The sequence below is a fragment of the Phyllopteryx taeniolatus genome, chromosome 6 (assembly GCF_024500385.1).
Source record: "Phyllopteryx taeniolatus isolate TA_2022b chromosome 6, UOR_Ptae_1.2, whole genome shotgun sequence".
NCBI lineage: Eukaryota > Metazoa > Chordata > Actinopteri > Syngnathiformes > Syngnathidae > Phyllopteryx > Phyllopteryx taeniolatus.
In genome coordinates this window covers 24,937,800-24,950,103 of record NC_084507.1, presented here as the reverse complement: position 1 = coordinate 24,950,103, position 12,304 = coordinate 24,937,800, and the positions used below count along the sequence as shown (strand labels likewise).

General features: G+C 42.0%; 1 protein-coding gene across 12 annotated transcripts in view; it reads left to right on the top strand.

Annotated features, from left to right (window-relative positions):
- enpp2 (ectonucleotide pyrophosphatase/phosphodiesterase 2) overlaps positions 1-12,304 on the top strand; it is a 148,872-nt gene that overhangs the window by 45,686 nt on the left and 90,882 nt on the right. For 6 of the 12 annotated variants that reach the window (XR_009789032.1, XR_009789031.1, XR_009789030.1 and 3 more), the window contains exons 11-14: positions 338-591; positions 767-892; positions 11,194-11,225; positions 11,411-11,538. Coding sequence is in view for 9 of the 12 variants with exons in the window: in XM_061776868.1 (XP_061632852.1) it covers positions 338-591; positions 767-892; positions 11,194-11,225; positions 11,411-11,538 (540 nt within the window). In the remaining 3 variants the exon portion in view is untranslated. The remainder of the gene's footprint in view (positions 1-337; positions 592-766; positions 893-11,193; positions 11,226-11,410; positions 11,539-12,304) is intronic. The other 6 variants (XM_061776876.1, XM_061776875.1, XM_061776872.1 and 3 more) reach the window with 2 other exon arrangements.

Sequence of the window (12,304 nt, the reverse complement as noted above, 5' to 3'; positions counted from 1 at the left end):
GATTATCCATTTTGCTTGATTTAGCAGCCGAACAGGACAAGAAATAAAAGGAGAAAGCCGTTTCGCTCGTCACGTCACGTTGTCATCGTGAAAATAAGGGAGCATCAACGAAATCATTTCATCCTCATCTTTGACAAAAACAACACTGGCATTCAGTGAGTTTCGTAACCAAACACTGAAGACACGTAACATTTGACAGCTCTGCATTTAATAGAGCAGGAGCCCACCGAATATTTACTTCCACTCATTTTAGGGCACGTTCCCCTTTCCTTTCCCCATTTCTGATATTTATTTTTAAGTATTGACATTATATTCTAAATGTTTCATCCTGTTACAGACCCTATGTTTATGCTGTGCACTTAGAGCAGCTGGACACATACGGACATAAAATGGGACCCATGAGCCTCGACGTGAGTATCTTTTTTTTGTGTCAAAACTATATCAAGTTGTTTGAGGATCATGACTCTCTTTGTGTGTTCCAGTTGAATAATCCTCTGAGATTGACTGATAGGATCGTAGGTCAACTCATGAATGGACTGAAGCAGATGAAATTGCACCGATGTGTCAACATCATCATCGTTGGGGATCACGGTATTAATGCACTCCACCTCAAGCAGAAACAATTCATTAATAGGGGAAATATTGTACAATGACATGAATGTTCATTCAAGGTTATCCGGGGAATAGTACCCTCATTAAATGCGTGTCGAAGCTGTTTTTAAAAATGTCAAGTACACAAACACCTACTCTGCTTTTCTGTTGACAGGTATGGAAGAGGCCCATTGTGATCAAACGGAGTTCCTCAGTAATTACTTGACAAATCCTGATGATTTCATTCTTATCCCTGGATCCTTAGGCAGAATACGCCCTAGGTTCCTGGACAACCCAAAATGTAAGAGACGAAGATAAAGATTCATACTTAGTTTTTGGGTTTTTTAAAGCTGGAAACTGCACACATTTTGGCAAACTTAGTTAACAAATACATCTGTCAATATAATTTTTCTACGACAACTCAACAAAAGCAAATTGCTGAATGTAAATAAGATAAGCTCAATGTTGCCACAGTCAGCTTGAAACAGTAACTTAGTTACTTTACCGATGACATATTTTAAAAGTAACTCCGTTAGATAACAAGTTCCTTTATTTGTTACATTGAGCAGCTGCCGAGTGGCAGTAGTATCACTTGTCCACAGTAACAAAGTGCATTTACTTCACTGTACTTGGCAATACACTCGACATACTGTAATTTACAGAATGACATCAACATGAAACAGTAACTTAGATATAAGTGTGGAGCCCGAAGCCACTTATTGCAAACAGTCTTGCTGAAGTCGAGGTTTACTTCAGAAAAGACAATAACAAACGATTGCCATGATCTTATAACAGTGAGCCAAATGAGGGAGGTGACTGAACATGGCACACGATTCACTTTTCATGCGACAAAACTAATAGTTCATGAATAATAATAAAATAAAGTCCGTGGATGAAAGACACAATGAACCACTGTACATTATGGAACACATGTATTAAAAGGGAAGTACAGAGTTTTCAACCTCAGCCTGAGTGAGGCATGCTGGGATTATCAATGCTACAGAAAAATCAACCCTGTCAGAGCTCGCTTACCCAGTGGCTCCTTTCACTTATACTAGCTCATTTTCCCTGACCAACTCAGATTCAAGGGTTAAAGCCCCCCAGCCCCATTAGCCTCGGGTATTACAACCCCAATTCCAATGAAGTTGGGACGTTGTGTTAAACATAAACAAAAACAGAATACAATGATTTGCAAATCATGTTCAACCTATATTTCATTCAATACACTACAAAGACAAGATATTTCATGTTCAAACTGATAAACTCAAGTATTTTTAGCAAATAATCATTAACTGGGACAGGTGGCAAAAAAGAGTGAGAAAGTTGAGGAATGCTCATCAAACACCTGTTTGGAACATCCCACAGGTGAACAGGCTGATTGGGCACAGGCGGGTGCCACGATTGGGTAGAAAAGGAGCTTCCCTGAATTGCTCAGTCATTCACAAGCAAAGATGGGGCGAGTGCGTGAGAAAATAGTCGAACAGTTTAAGGACAATGTTCCTCAACGTACAATTGCAAGGAATTTAGGGATTTCATCATCTATGGTCCATAATATCATCAAAAGGTTCAGAGAATCTGGAGAAATCACTGCATGTAAGCGGCAAGGCCGAAAACCAACATTGAATGCCCGTGACCTGCGATCCCTCAGGCGGCACAGCATCAAAAACCGACATCCATGTGTCAAGGATATCACCACATGGGGTCAGGAACACTTCAGAAAACCAATGACAGTAAATACAGTTCGGCGCTACATCTTTAAGTGCAACTTGAAACTCTACTATGCAAAGCAAAGGCAGTTTATCAACAACACCCAGAAACGCCGCCGGCTTCTCTGGGCCCGAGCTCATCTAAGATGGACTGATGCAAAGTGGAAAAGTGCTCTGTGGTTCGACGAGTCCACATTTCAAATTGTTTTGGGAAATTGTAGACGTTGTGTCCTCCGGGCCAAAGATGAAAAGAACCATTCGGACTGTTATGGACGCAAAGTTCAAAAGCCAACATCTGTAATGGTATGGGGCTGTGTTAGTGCCAATGGTATGGGTAACTTACACATCTGTGAAGGCACCATTAATGCTGAACGGTACATAAAGGTTTTGGAGAAACATATGCTGCCATCCAAGCAACTGTCCCAGCTTTTTTGGAATGTGTTGCAGCCATAAAATTCTAAGTTCATGATTATTTGCTAAAAACAATCAAGTATATCAGTTTGAACATTACATTTCTTGTATTTGTAGTGTATTCAATTAAATATTGGTTGAACATTTGAAAATCATTGTATTTGTTTTTTATTTATGTTTAACACAACGTCCCAACTTCATTGGAATTGGGGTTGTAGATGGAATATCGTGTTTGATCAGACTGGCAATTCCGTGGGAGACACAAATTCAAAGGTCCCTTTGGTTTGCATTGCGTCTTCAAAAAGGCCCATTTGGTGGTTGTGAAAAGGATTAACACTGTGTAATTCATTTTTTAATCGAATTTACACTATATTGCCAAAAGTATTCACTCACCTGCTTTGGTTTACATATAATCTGAAGTGACCCCTTTTTAATCAATAGAGTTTAATATGACGTCGGTCCACCCTTTACCACTGTAAGCTTTTATTTTTCTGAAAAGGCTTTCCACAAGATATAGGAGTGTGTTTATGGGATTTTCTTTACCATTCTTCCAGAAGTACATTTGTGAGGTCACGCAGTGGTGTTGGACTCTCAGTCTGCACTCTTAATTCATCCCAGAGGTGTTTTATTGGGTTGAGGTCAGGACTCTGTGCAGGCCAGTGAAGTTAATCTCTCATTCATGTCTTTATGGATCTCGCTTTGTGCATTGGAGCACAGTTCTGTTGGAACAGGAAGGGGCCGTGCCCAAACTCTTCCCACAAAGTTGGGAGCACAAAAGTGTCCAAAAGCTCTTGGGATGCTGAAGCCAATTTTCGACAACTCCATGCTCCCAGCTTTATGGGAACAGTTCTTCCATTTCTTACATGGTTGTGCAACTGTGCACAAAGCAAGGTCCATAAAGAAATGGATAAGAGAGTTTGGTGCTGATGAACTTGACTGGCTTTAACAGACTGCTGACTTCAACAGGATAGAACACCTTTGAAATTAATTAGAGTCCAGACTGAGAGCCAGGCCTTCTCGTCCATCATCTGTCTCTGACCTCAAAAATGCGTTTCTGGAAGAATGGTAAAAAAAAAATCCCATAAACAGACTTCTAAACTTTGTGGAAAGCCTTCGCAGAACAGCATAAGCTGTTGTTGCCGCAAAGGGTGGACCGACGTCATAGTTAACCTTACGGATAAGGAATGGTATATCACTTAAGTTCCTGCAAGTTAAGGCAGGCGAGCCAATACTTTTGGCGATATAGTGGATGTGTTTTGAAGTTTTTGAAGTCGTCAAAAGAAGTATTAATTCCTTCAATTTGCATCACGTCTCACACAGTGGTCTAAAAAAGGGCTCTTCTATATTTCTATCACAGCATCCATGCTGCTTATAAGCCAACTTCAAATGACTTATTGCCTTTTATGGACTTGTTTTTAACAATTTATCTGTTTTATGGGAAAGCAAATTATTCTTGGAAGGGCTATTAATAAACAGCCTTACTGGGAGTAAACAAAAAAACAACCCCATATATGGACACGGATAGCCACGTCCTGTAACAAGGCTTTTACGCCTTGAACAGAGCAGTAACTAATTCTATATAAAGCATAATATGAGTATTACTTTATTACTTATTACTTACTTTACTCAATCTGTGCATAAAGTATGAACTTTACATACATAGTATAATTCTTTAAATGTTTCAAAGGGGAAATTACTTTCCACATGACACGTCATATATTCCGAATTATAACTCATTTCTAAGGGTTCACTCCTCATAATATTTCAGTAATTAAAATGAAAAGTGTAAAATTAAAATAGAAAAAGTATAAATCACTTGATTCTCCTAATTTCCCAGCATACAATAATGGGCCTAAGAACTTCATCCTAACACATATCATAAAATGGGTATCTTTGAGCATGGGTGCTAATCTTATGTTCTTAGGTTCTTATCTTATGTTACCAAAGCAATTACGAATATAATATATCTGAGTATAATATTACAAGCCAGCAGTTTTGTTTTTTTTAAATCTGTATCCGTAGGTATGAATGGTTGTTTGTTTATATAGTATGTGCCCTGCGATTGGCTGGCGACCAGTTCAGGGTGTACCACGCCTCTCGCCCGAAGATGTTTGGGATCGGCTCCAGCATGCCCGCGAGCCTAGTGAGGAGAATCGGTATGGAAAATGAATGAATGAATGGATCTAAGTGACAATGCAGTATACAATTGACAAGACACTTGGTAACTGATTGACTCTCTACTGGCATCTGGTGGACAAGGTTAATGTAGCATTCTGCAGGGGCAATTGGAATGTGACAGGCACTTCCTCTCTCGTGGCATCTGGCGGGCAAACTTACATCACATCCTTAAATCAAAATCCTCGTACCATAAATGTCACAACACTCAACATCCACAATGCACAGTTAACACGGTAGGTAAATACATGTATGTTGAGTTCATTTGGGTAAATACTGCAGTTGGTTCGACAGGAATATTTGGTGCTTCAAGGCCTTTTTTTTTTTTTTTTTTGCCTTCTGCAATTTCTTCATGGAGATTTTTGGCTTTTTGTTTTTCCAATGAAATTGTGGTGTTGATGAATTGCGTGTTTGGAGACGTTCATCAGTGAAAGTGGTGGGAAGCAATGAAAAATGGTAGCTAACACATGGTAGGGTTTTCATTTTGACCAATTAGAGTCAGCGGTAAATTAATCCAGCGTATAAAGCCGTATATACAGCTATATATATATATATACACATGTCTATAGCTTTAATAAGTGGGGTATAATTCAGACTAAATAGGTCTGACAGTCTGGGATCCGTGAGTTATGTCACCCCCTCGGCTGTAATTCAATATTACAACAACCGAAACCGTCACTTCGATATGACGTAGGGGGCCCCTTGTTTGGGATGATTCTGCACCATTCTCCAACACTTTTATTTTGTTTTGAACGAGAACCCGTGGGGAAAAGGCTTTGCTCGGACATTGCTGGATTTCCTTTATTTTACGTCAGGCACCTTGTCGTGCAGCTAAGGGGTCCTCGGGCGGCTATATGGATTTTGGTTGTGGCAGAGAGCTTTTCGAGTTTTCTTCTGTCATTTAATCCTGTCTGCATTTGTGATGACAAAATCAGACAGAAATATCCCAAGCAGTACAATGCAGACAGAGTGAGTCATTCTCTATTATCGCTGCATTGTTTGGTGCATGTATTTTACGTCAGGCACCTTGTTGGGCAGCTAAGGGGTTCTCGGAAAGAGCTTTTGTTCATTATTATTGTTTTCGTTTAGACAGCCATTATTATATGATTATTTTCAGATACAGAAATGCAAAATGTGTTACGGGAGCTTTTTACAAAAGACGGGACCATGCTCCACCCATTGCTAGGTAAAATGCATCATTTCCATGCCGTCATTTCCACTCCATCATTTCCGGTGCACCGCCAAGTGGGCCAGTACGGGAAATGAATCGGGCATTCACTACGTTTAAAAAATAAATAAAATACTGAAAAATACATCAAGATGTTAGAGGAGTTGATAGGCTTAATCAGCATTGTGTCATGTTCTCTAGTAGTGGGTTGGGTGAAAAGGCCTTTTTAAAAAAAAAAAAAAAAAAATAGTTACATACGGGGTGGCATCGTAAGGTGGACGACTGGTTAGCACATCTGCCTCCCAGTTCTGAGGACCCAGGTTCAAATCCAGCGAAATTAGTTCCGCCCGCAGGGTGTCCGGGCTCGCACTTAGCGAAAGGGTCAGAGGCTCGGTCAACCGGGAGGGGCTCAGAGTCGAGCCAGATGCGGTGGCTTGGGTATCTGGTTAGGATGCGCTCTGAGCAGCGTGTGTGTCTTATGGTGGAAGGTCATTTAGCAGCCCAAACAGCACCCTTCCGCTTCAGCTACAGCCAGTGGCTGCTTCTTTCATTGGGCCTGCCCTCTAATCCCTGCCCCCCTGAAGAGCCTTATGGTGGACATTGCAACAAATCCCCTGCAGCTGACTTCCACTGGACACACCCTAACCTTCCATCCCCGTCCCTATGCCTCCACTGCTAGATCAATATTTCCTCAAAAGAGTCTCCCCATGGGTAGGTAGCCTATACAATGAGGACATGGTGGCAGAAGTTGGATCATAGGACGAGATCAAGACCCTGGTAGGTCTGTGCGATCTCAGATGGAAACGTTTAGTCTGTGATGTAGATTGACACACATTTCCCAGTCCCTCTGTCTTGTCAGCAGGCAGGCAAGAGGGTGTGAGGACTTTCCTTGCTTTTCACCTCCACGGACATATGATGTGAGGCCAAGCACCTCAGTACCGATTGTGCCACCAGATATATCTCCCCATCAAGCATCAAGCAGGTCTTGCAACCCACCAAGATATGTTTGACAGTTGCTCGTCTATACAGAGGTGACAGTCTGGTTCCTTTTCAAGCATTAGTTGTAAGTTTGTTGGGGAAGGCAGTTTGTCACAGGTGGCTCTGATGATGAAGCTTAGCCTGTTTATTTCAATGTTCCATTGGTCGTTTCATTTAATTTTTGGACTGCTTCACAGATTCCCATCCCATCCAACGGCCTTGGTGACCTTGGGAGACTACGCTGGCACTGGCACATCTGGGTGCTTCCTCCTGCCATCACTCTTCTTACACCACCAGGTGCCGGCGTTCTGTTGGTGTAGCCTTCAGCCAAGTTGGTGTCGCTGATCTCAGGCTCACTCCTTCTGTGCCAGGTTGTACTTTGGCCACGATTTCCCTGTGCGTGAGGGAATTCAAACTTCTGCAACCGCCAAGGCTGCGTTCCACTTTCTCCCTGCTCAGAGTGTTAGCCCGTTGTCTCTCAGCAAGGGATCTTTGGACTCTTGGAGCATAATTTCCAGCCTTGCTTTGGTGCATTTATACTACACTTTGATGTTGGCAGGGCACGAGCTCAGTTCCCATAAAGTCTTTTAACTCTGTGCTCACCAGTCTCTCCATTCGTTTGGCATGGTGATTGGCCACATGAGGCGGGTCAATAGACCAAAGCGGAAATGCCACCCTTTTAGGATCCCCGGAAGAGCAATGCTGTTGATTTTCTTAAGGCCACTAATTGCGTCTTGCCGGAGTTGCTCCAGCTGGTCGGAGTCCTTGAGGTCTGCAGTGTACCGTCGTCCAGGCTTTTCTTTTCTTTTCATAGACTCTTGGGGTATTTGTTTGTTATTTATGAAGAACCTCTCATTAGTGAGCTGGCCGTTGAGAATGGAGATGCTGTGAGATTTGTCTGGTTTAATTTGTGCTTTTGCCCACCCTATATTATCCTGGAGTTTATCCAGCAGGCGCCTGGTAAAATGCCTTGGTTGTTGTTATGATGGTCATGTCATCCATGTCCCCCTGATTGGGGGAAGACAGTTCTTCATTGTTGCCCTTGAACCACCCACCTTGATGATCTAATGATGAGCCAGGGGGGGAGATGGCGCATCCTGTCATGATGCCGATTTCGTGGTGTTTCCTTGCGTGCTCACGCAGAAATGGAAATTGGCTTTGACCAGCATTGTAACATTTTTGGGTACGTAAAAGATATAAAATGTTGCCCACGGAAGGTAAGATCTCGGGAGATCACATGCAGTATAGGTCCTTCTTGGCGGTTTAAAGATGATGTTGGTAGAGAAGCAACACACATAAGCTTTGAGTGAGCTGCACAGTCTTTAAATGCAGCCGATAAATAATGGTCCAAATCCAAATTTCCATGAAGTGCTTACAATAATTCAACAGTTCACGTTGTCAAATGCCTTTTAGGCATCTAATGATATGATTATGGCTTTATTTTGTTTTGCTGGGCTGTCAATTCAATTCAAGAGTGTACGCATGTTATCTGACATAGTATTTTGAACAAATCCTTAATAGCAATTCAAAAAAAAAACCTTGTCCTGGGTGAATTAATATAGGAATGACATTTTCAATTCAATGACATGGTATGACTATAGTGCGCATTTCCTCAATCCCTGGAGTCCTGTGAGTATTCCAGTTTTTCATGTTCTTGTTTCTAATGTTCATTGATGCCACAAGGCTAAAATAAAGTGCATAGTTAAGGCAGAAATTGTTTAAAAAGCTCCACATTTAACAGAGGGCTTCAAAGCTTCTTAGAATATGTCCTTTAAAATGATATCATGAAACACTGATAAGTGTCTCGACCATGAACCGAAACCAGCATATGCAGCACAAAAATAGAGTTTTCTTACTGTAGTAGGGTGGTTTACTTCATGAGGTGATGATAACGGGAAAGCTACTACTCTGAGAGGTCTATCATATCAAAACATAAACTAGGGATGAATAGTTTGATATATATATATATATATATATATATAAACCTGTCATATTTTAGCTCTTGTTTAATGGTGGCTTCAATTATTCAAAATCTTCCGTCTGAGTCAATAATGGAAGTATTATGGGTGGTTGCTCATCTGTTTGTAAGTTGATATTTATTGTGCTATTTTTTGTTGAGTTTTTATGACACAATACTTTTTGTGGCCTTTTTTTTTTTTTTTTTTACTTGCCCTCGACAAATTCCCTGTATAAGAAATATAAACTAATACAAACTAAACTAAATGACGCATTATTGAAAATATCTAAACTAATTAAAACTAACTGAGTTTGTAAAACAAAAATCAAAATGAAATTAAAAACTTTTTTTACAGAACCATTCAAGTGCTTCATCCATCCATCCATCCATCCATTTCCTGTACCGCTTGATCCTCACAAGGGTCGCGGTCGTGCTGGAGCCTATCCCAGCTATCTTCGGGCGAGAGGCGGGGTACACCCCGAACAGGTCCCCGGCCAATCGCAGGGCACGTATGAACAAACAACCGTTCGCGCACACATTCATACTCTTATCAATCAACCTACCATGCATGTTTTGGGGATGTGGGAGGAAACCGGAATGCCTGGAGAAAACTCAAGTGCTTCATCATTCAGTTAAAGATTCCCTGAGGTTCACGTTCACTCAACACGTTCACCGAAGGACTGTGCGTTGTTGTCACGGATTGTGAAGTAGGAAAGACGGGGAGACTTAACTTCAGCTAAGTTATTACCTACCGCTCTCGAACACCCGGCTTCGGTTGTGACTCGTGAACATGCGTGCGGCGAGCTCAGCTACCGCACATATCCTTCCGCATCCCCTCGACGTTCACCCGCCGGCCGGCGATTCTTGTCTGCATTCCATCGCGGTGGACAGCGTCGCTGACACCAGCACCCAAACTTCCTGCTCACCCACTGACTGTTATTTTCATCTGATTAGTGTAAAGCGACTTTGAGTGTCTTGAGAAGTCTTATAGAACCTTAATGGATTATTATTATGATTATTATTAAACAAAAAGCTTTAATAATCTCATTAGCGAAAGAGGGGATATGTATGTGTACACATATGCATTTATTATTAATTTACATTGATTTTAAAACAACACATGGTGCTTGTTTTCATGTGCTTGAATGACTCAACATGAGCCGTTAGCTTGGAGAAACGGATGCGAGTGAAAGCTAACCCTGTGAGGACGAACGGTTAAAATCACTCATGAGTACGTTCACCGCATAATATGTCGTTCCGAATCACTCACTCATTGTACTCGTCCGCAGTGAACTTCTGCCCGAGTCACTCATGGCAGGACAGTTCACTGCATACGTACTAGTACGTCTCTCCTTGACAGATCACGAATGAAGAAGTTCAACAAACGAATCACTCGTGTCTCACAGTACATTCAGTTCACTTCCAGTTCAAGAGTACATTCAGTTCAGTAGTACATTCATGCGCGGTGCTGCCTGATACTGGCTGCTCATTGGTCATTCGCCGAAGTGAGTGACAACGCTGGCGAATCACAAATGACATGGCAGTACGTTTAGTGAAGTCCCGCCCCCACCTGCACACTGGCCGGCCCTTTGTCATTCACCGAAGATTCAGAAGTGAGTGACAGAACGCTACAGCAGTTCCGGTTCCACTCCCAGCCGACTCGTCCGCAGCTCAACGGACGAATCATTTCATAAACTGATTGAGTTCAGTGTGTTCACTCAAAAGATTCGCTCTTTTGAACGAAACAACACTACTAACTATAATGAAAAATCCCAAACTATTATAACCCTGCGTCACTCACTGTTTTGCTTGACATGTTTCTTTTCACAGTTTTCTCTTCTTTTTGCTCATAATAATAATAATAATCATCATATTCCTAATCATATTCATAATCATCATAAAAATACATAAATGATTTTTTTTCCTGAAGGCAACCAGCGTTCTACTGCTGATTACTAAAGAATGGAAAGAAACAGAGACAAACCTTTTTTTTCTGGTGAAAGAAGAGAGTCTACTGTTTCTTTTCGTAGGTTCTGGGCTCACAATTATGATATAATACAATATTCTGTGGGTCTTAAAAGAGCAGTCGAAATGCTGTACAATGAGGCGCAATATGGGGTAGTCTGTTTTAAAAGCGGCTGCCATAAATTAGTTAAGGCTTGTATACATAAACTATTTGACTTGATTGTTCTCTCATTGTTTTTCAGATGACCCCAGGGCGATTGTTGCAAATCTAATTGTAAGTATAGTACTTTGTTTGAATGGCAAGGATGAAAAATGGATCCATTTTAAGAATAAATTGTGAATGTTTCAATACATGGTTTAAATTACAAATGCTTAGCTTTGCATTCGTAAGTTAAACAATTTGACAATGTGATGATTGTTTTGTAAATGGTCACACTGCTTGTAAATACTTTTTTCTAGTGTAAGAAACCAGACCAGCATTTTAGGCCTTATTTAAAGCAGAATCTGCCAAAGAGACTGCACTACGCCAATAACCGACGGATTGAGGATGTACATCTACTGGTGGACAGGAAGTGGCACATTGCCAGGTGGTATTTAATATCTGTCCATATTTACACCTCTTTCAATTTTAAGGTTTGATGTCCATCCATCCATCTTTTTCCTACTCGCCGGGGTCAGGTCATGGGAGCAGCAGTCTAGGCAGAGAAGCCCAGATTTTACTCTTCACAGCCACTTTGACCAGCTCTTCCAGGGGGATCCCTAGGCGTTCCGAAGATAGCCAGGAGACATGGTCTCTCCAGCGGGTCCTGAGTCTTCAACGGGGCGTCCTCATGATGGGACGTGCCCGGAATACCTCACCAGGGAGCTTTCGAGGAAACATCGTAACCAGATGCCTGAGTTATAAGAACAAAGCTCTCTGGGTCTGATGTCGGGTGGAAGGGGGTTGGGGGGGTTCCTTCAATGACGCCCTACCAGATCTCAGTTTCACTGCCCACTTGAACAGGTCCCCAAGTAGAACACGGCAAGTGTGGGTACTCTGAGCTGCTATTAGGTGCATAGGCACAAGCAATAGTCAGAACCTGGGCTACCCTATTACCCACCAGGGTAAACCCCACCATACAGGTAGCAAGCCGGGCAGCAGTACGTATGACCACACTTGCTTCACGCCTCTCTCCGGGGGGAACTCCAGAGTGGAAGAGAGTCCAACCCCTCTTAAGAGGACTGAAACCAGAGCCCAAATTGTGTTGACACTGTCCCGTCTCCTGTATATCTAGTTGCTCCTTCCACTTACATGTCAGAGAGGTGGCATTCCACGTCGCTAGAGCCAGCTCCTGTAGCTGGAGATTGGACCGC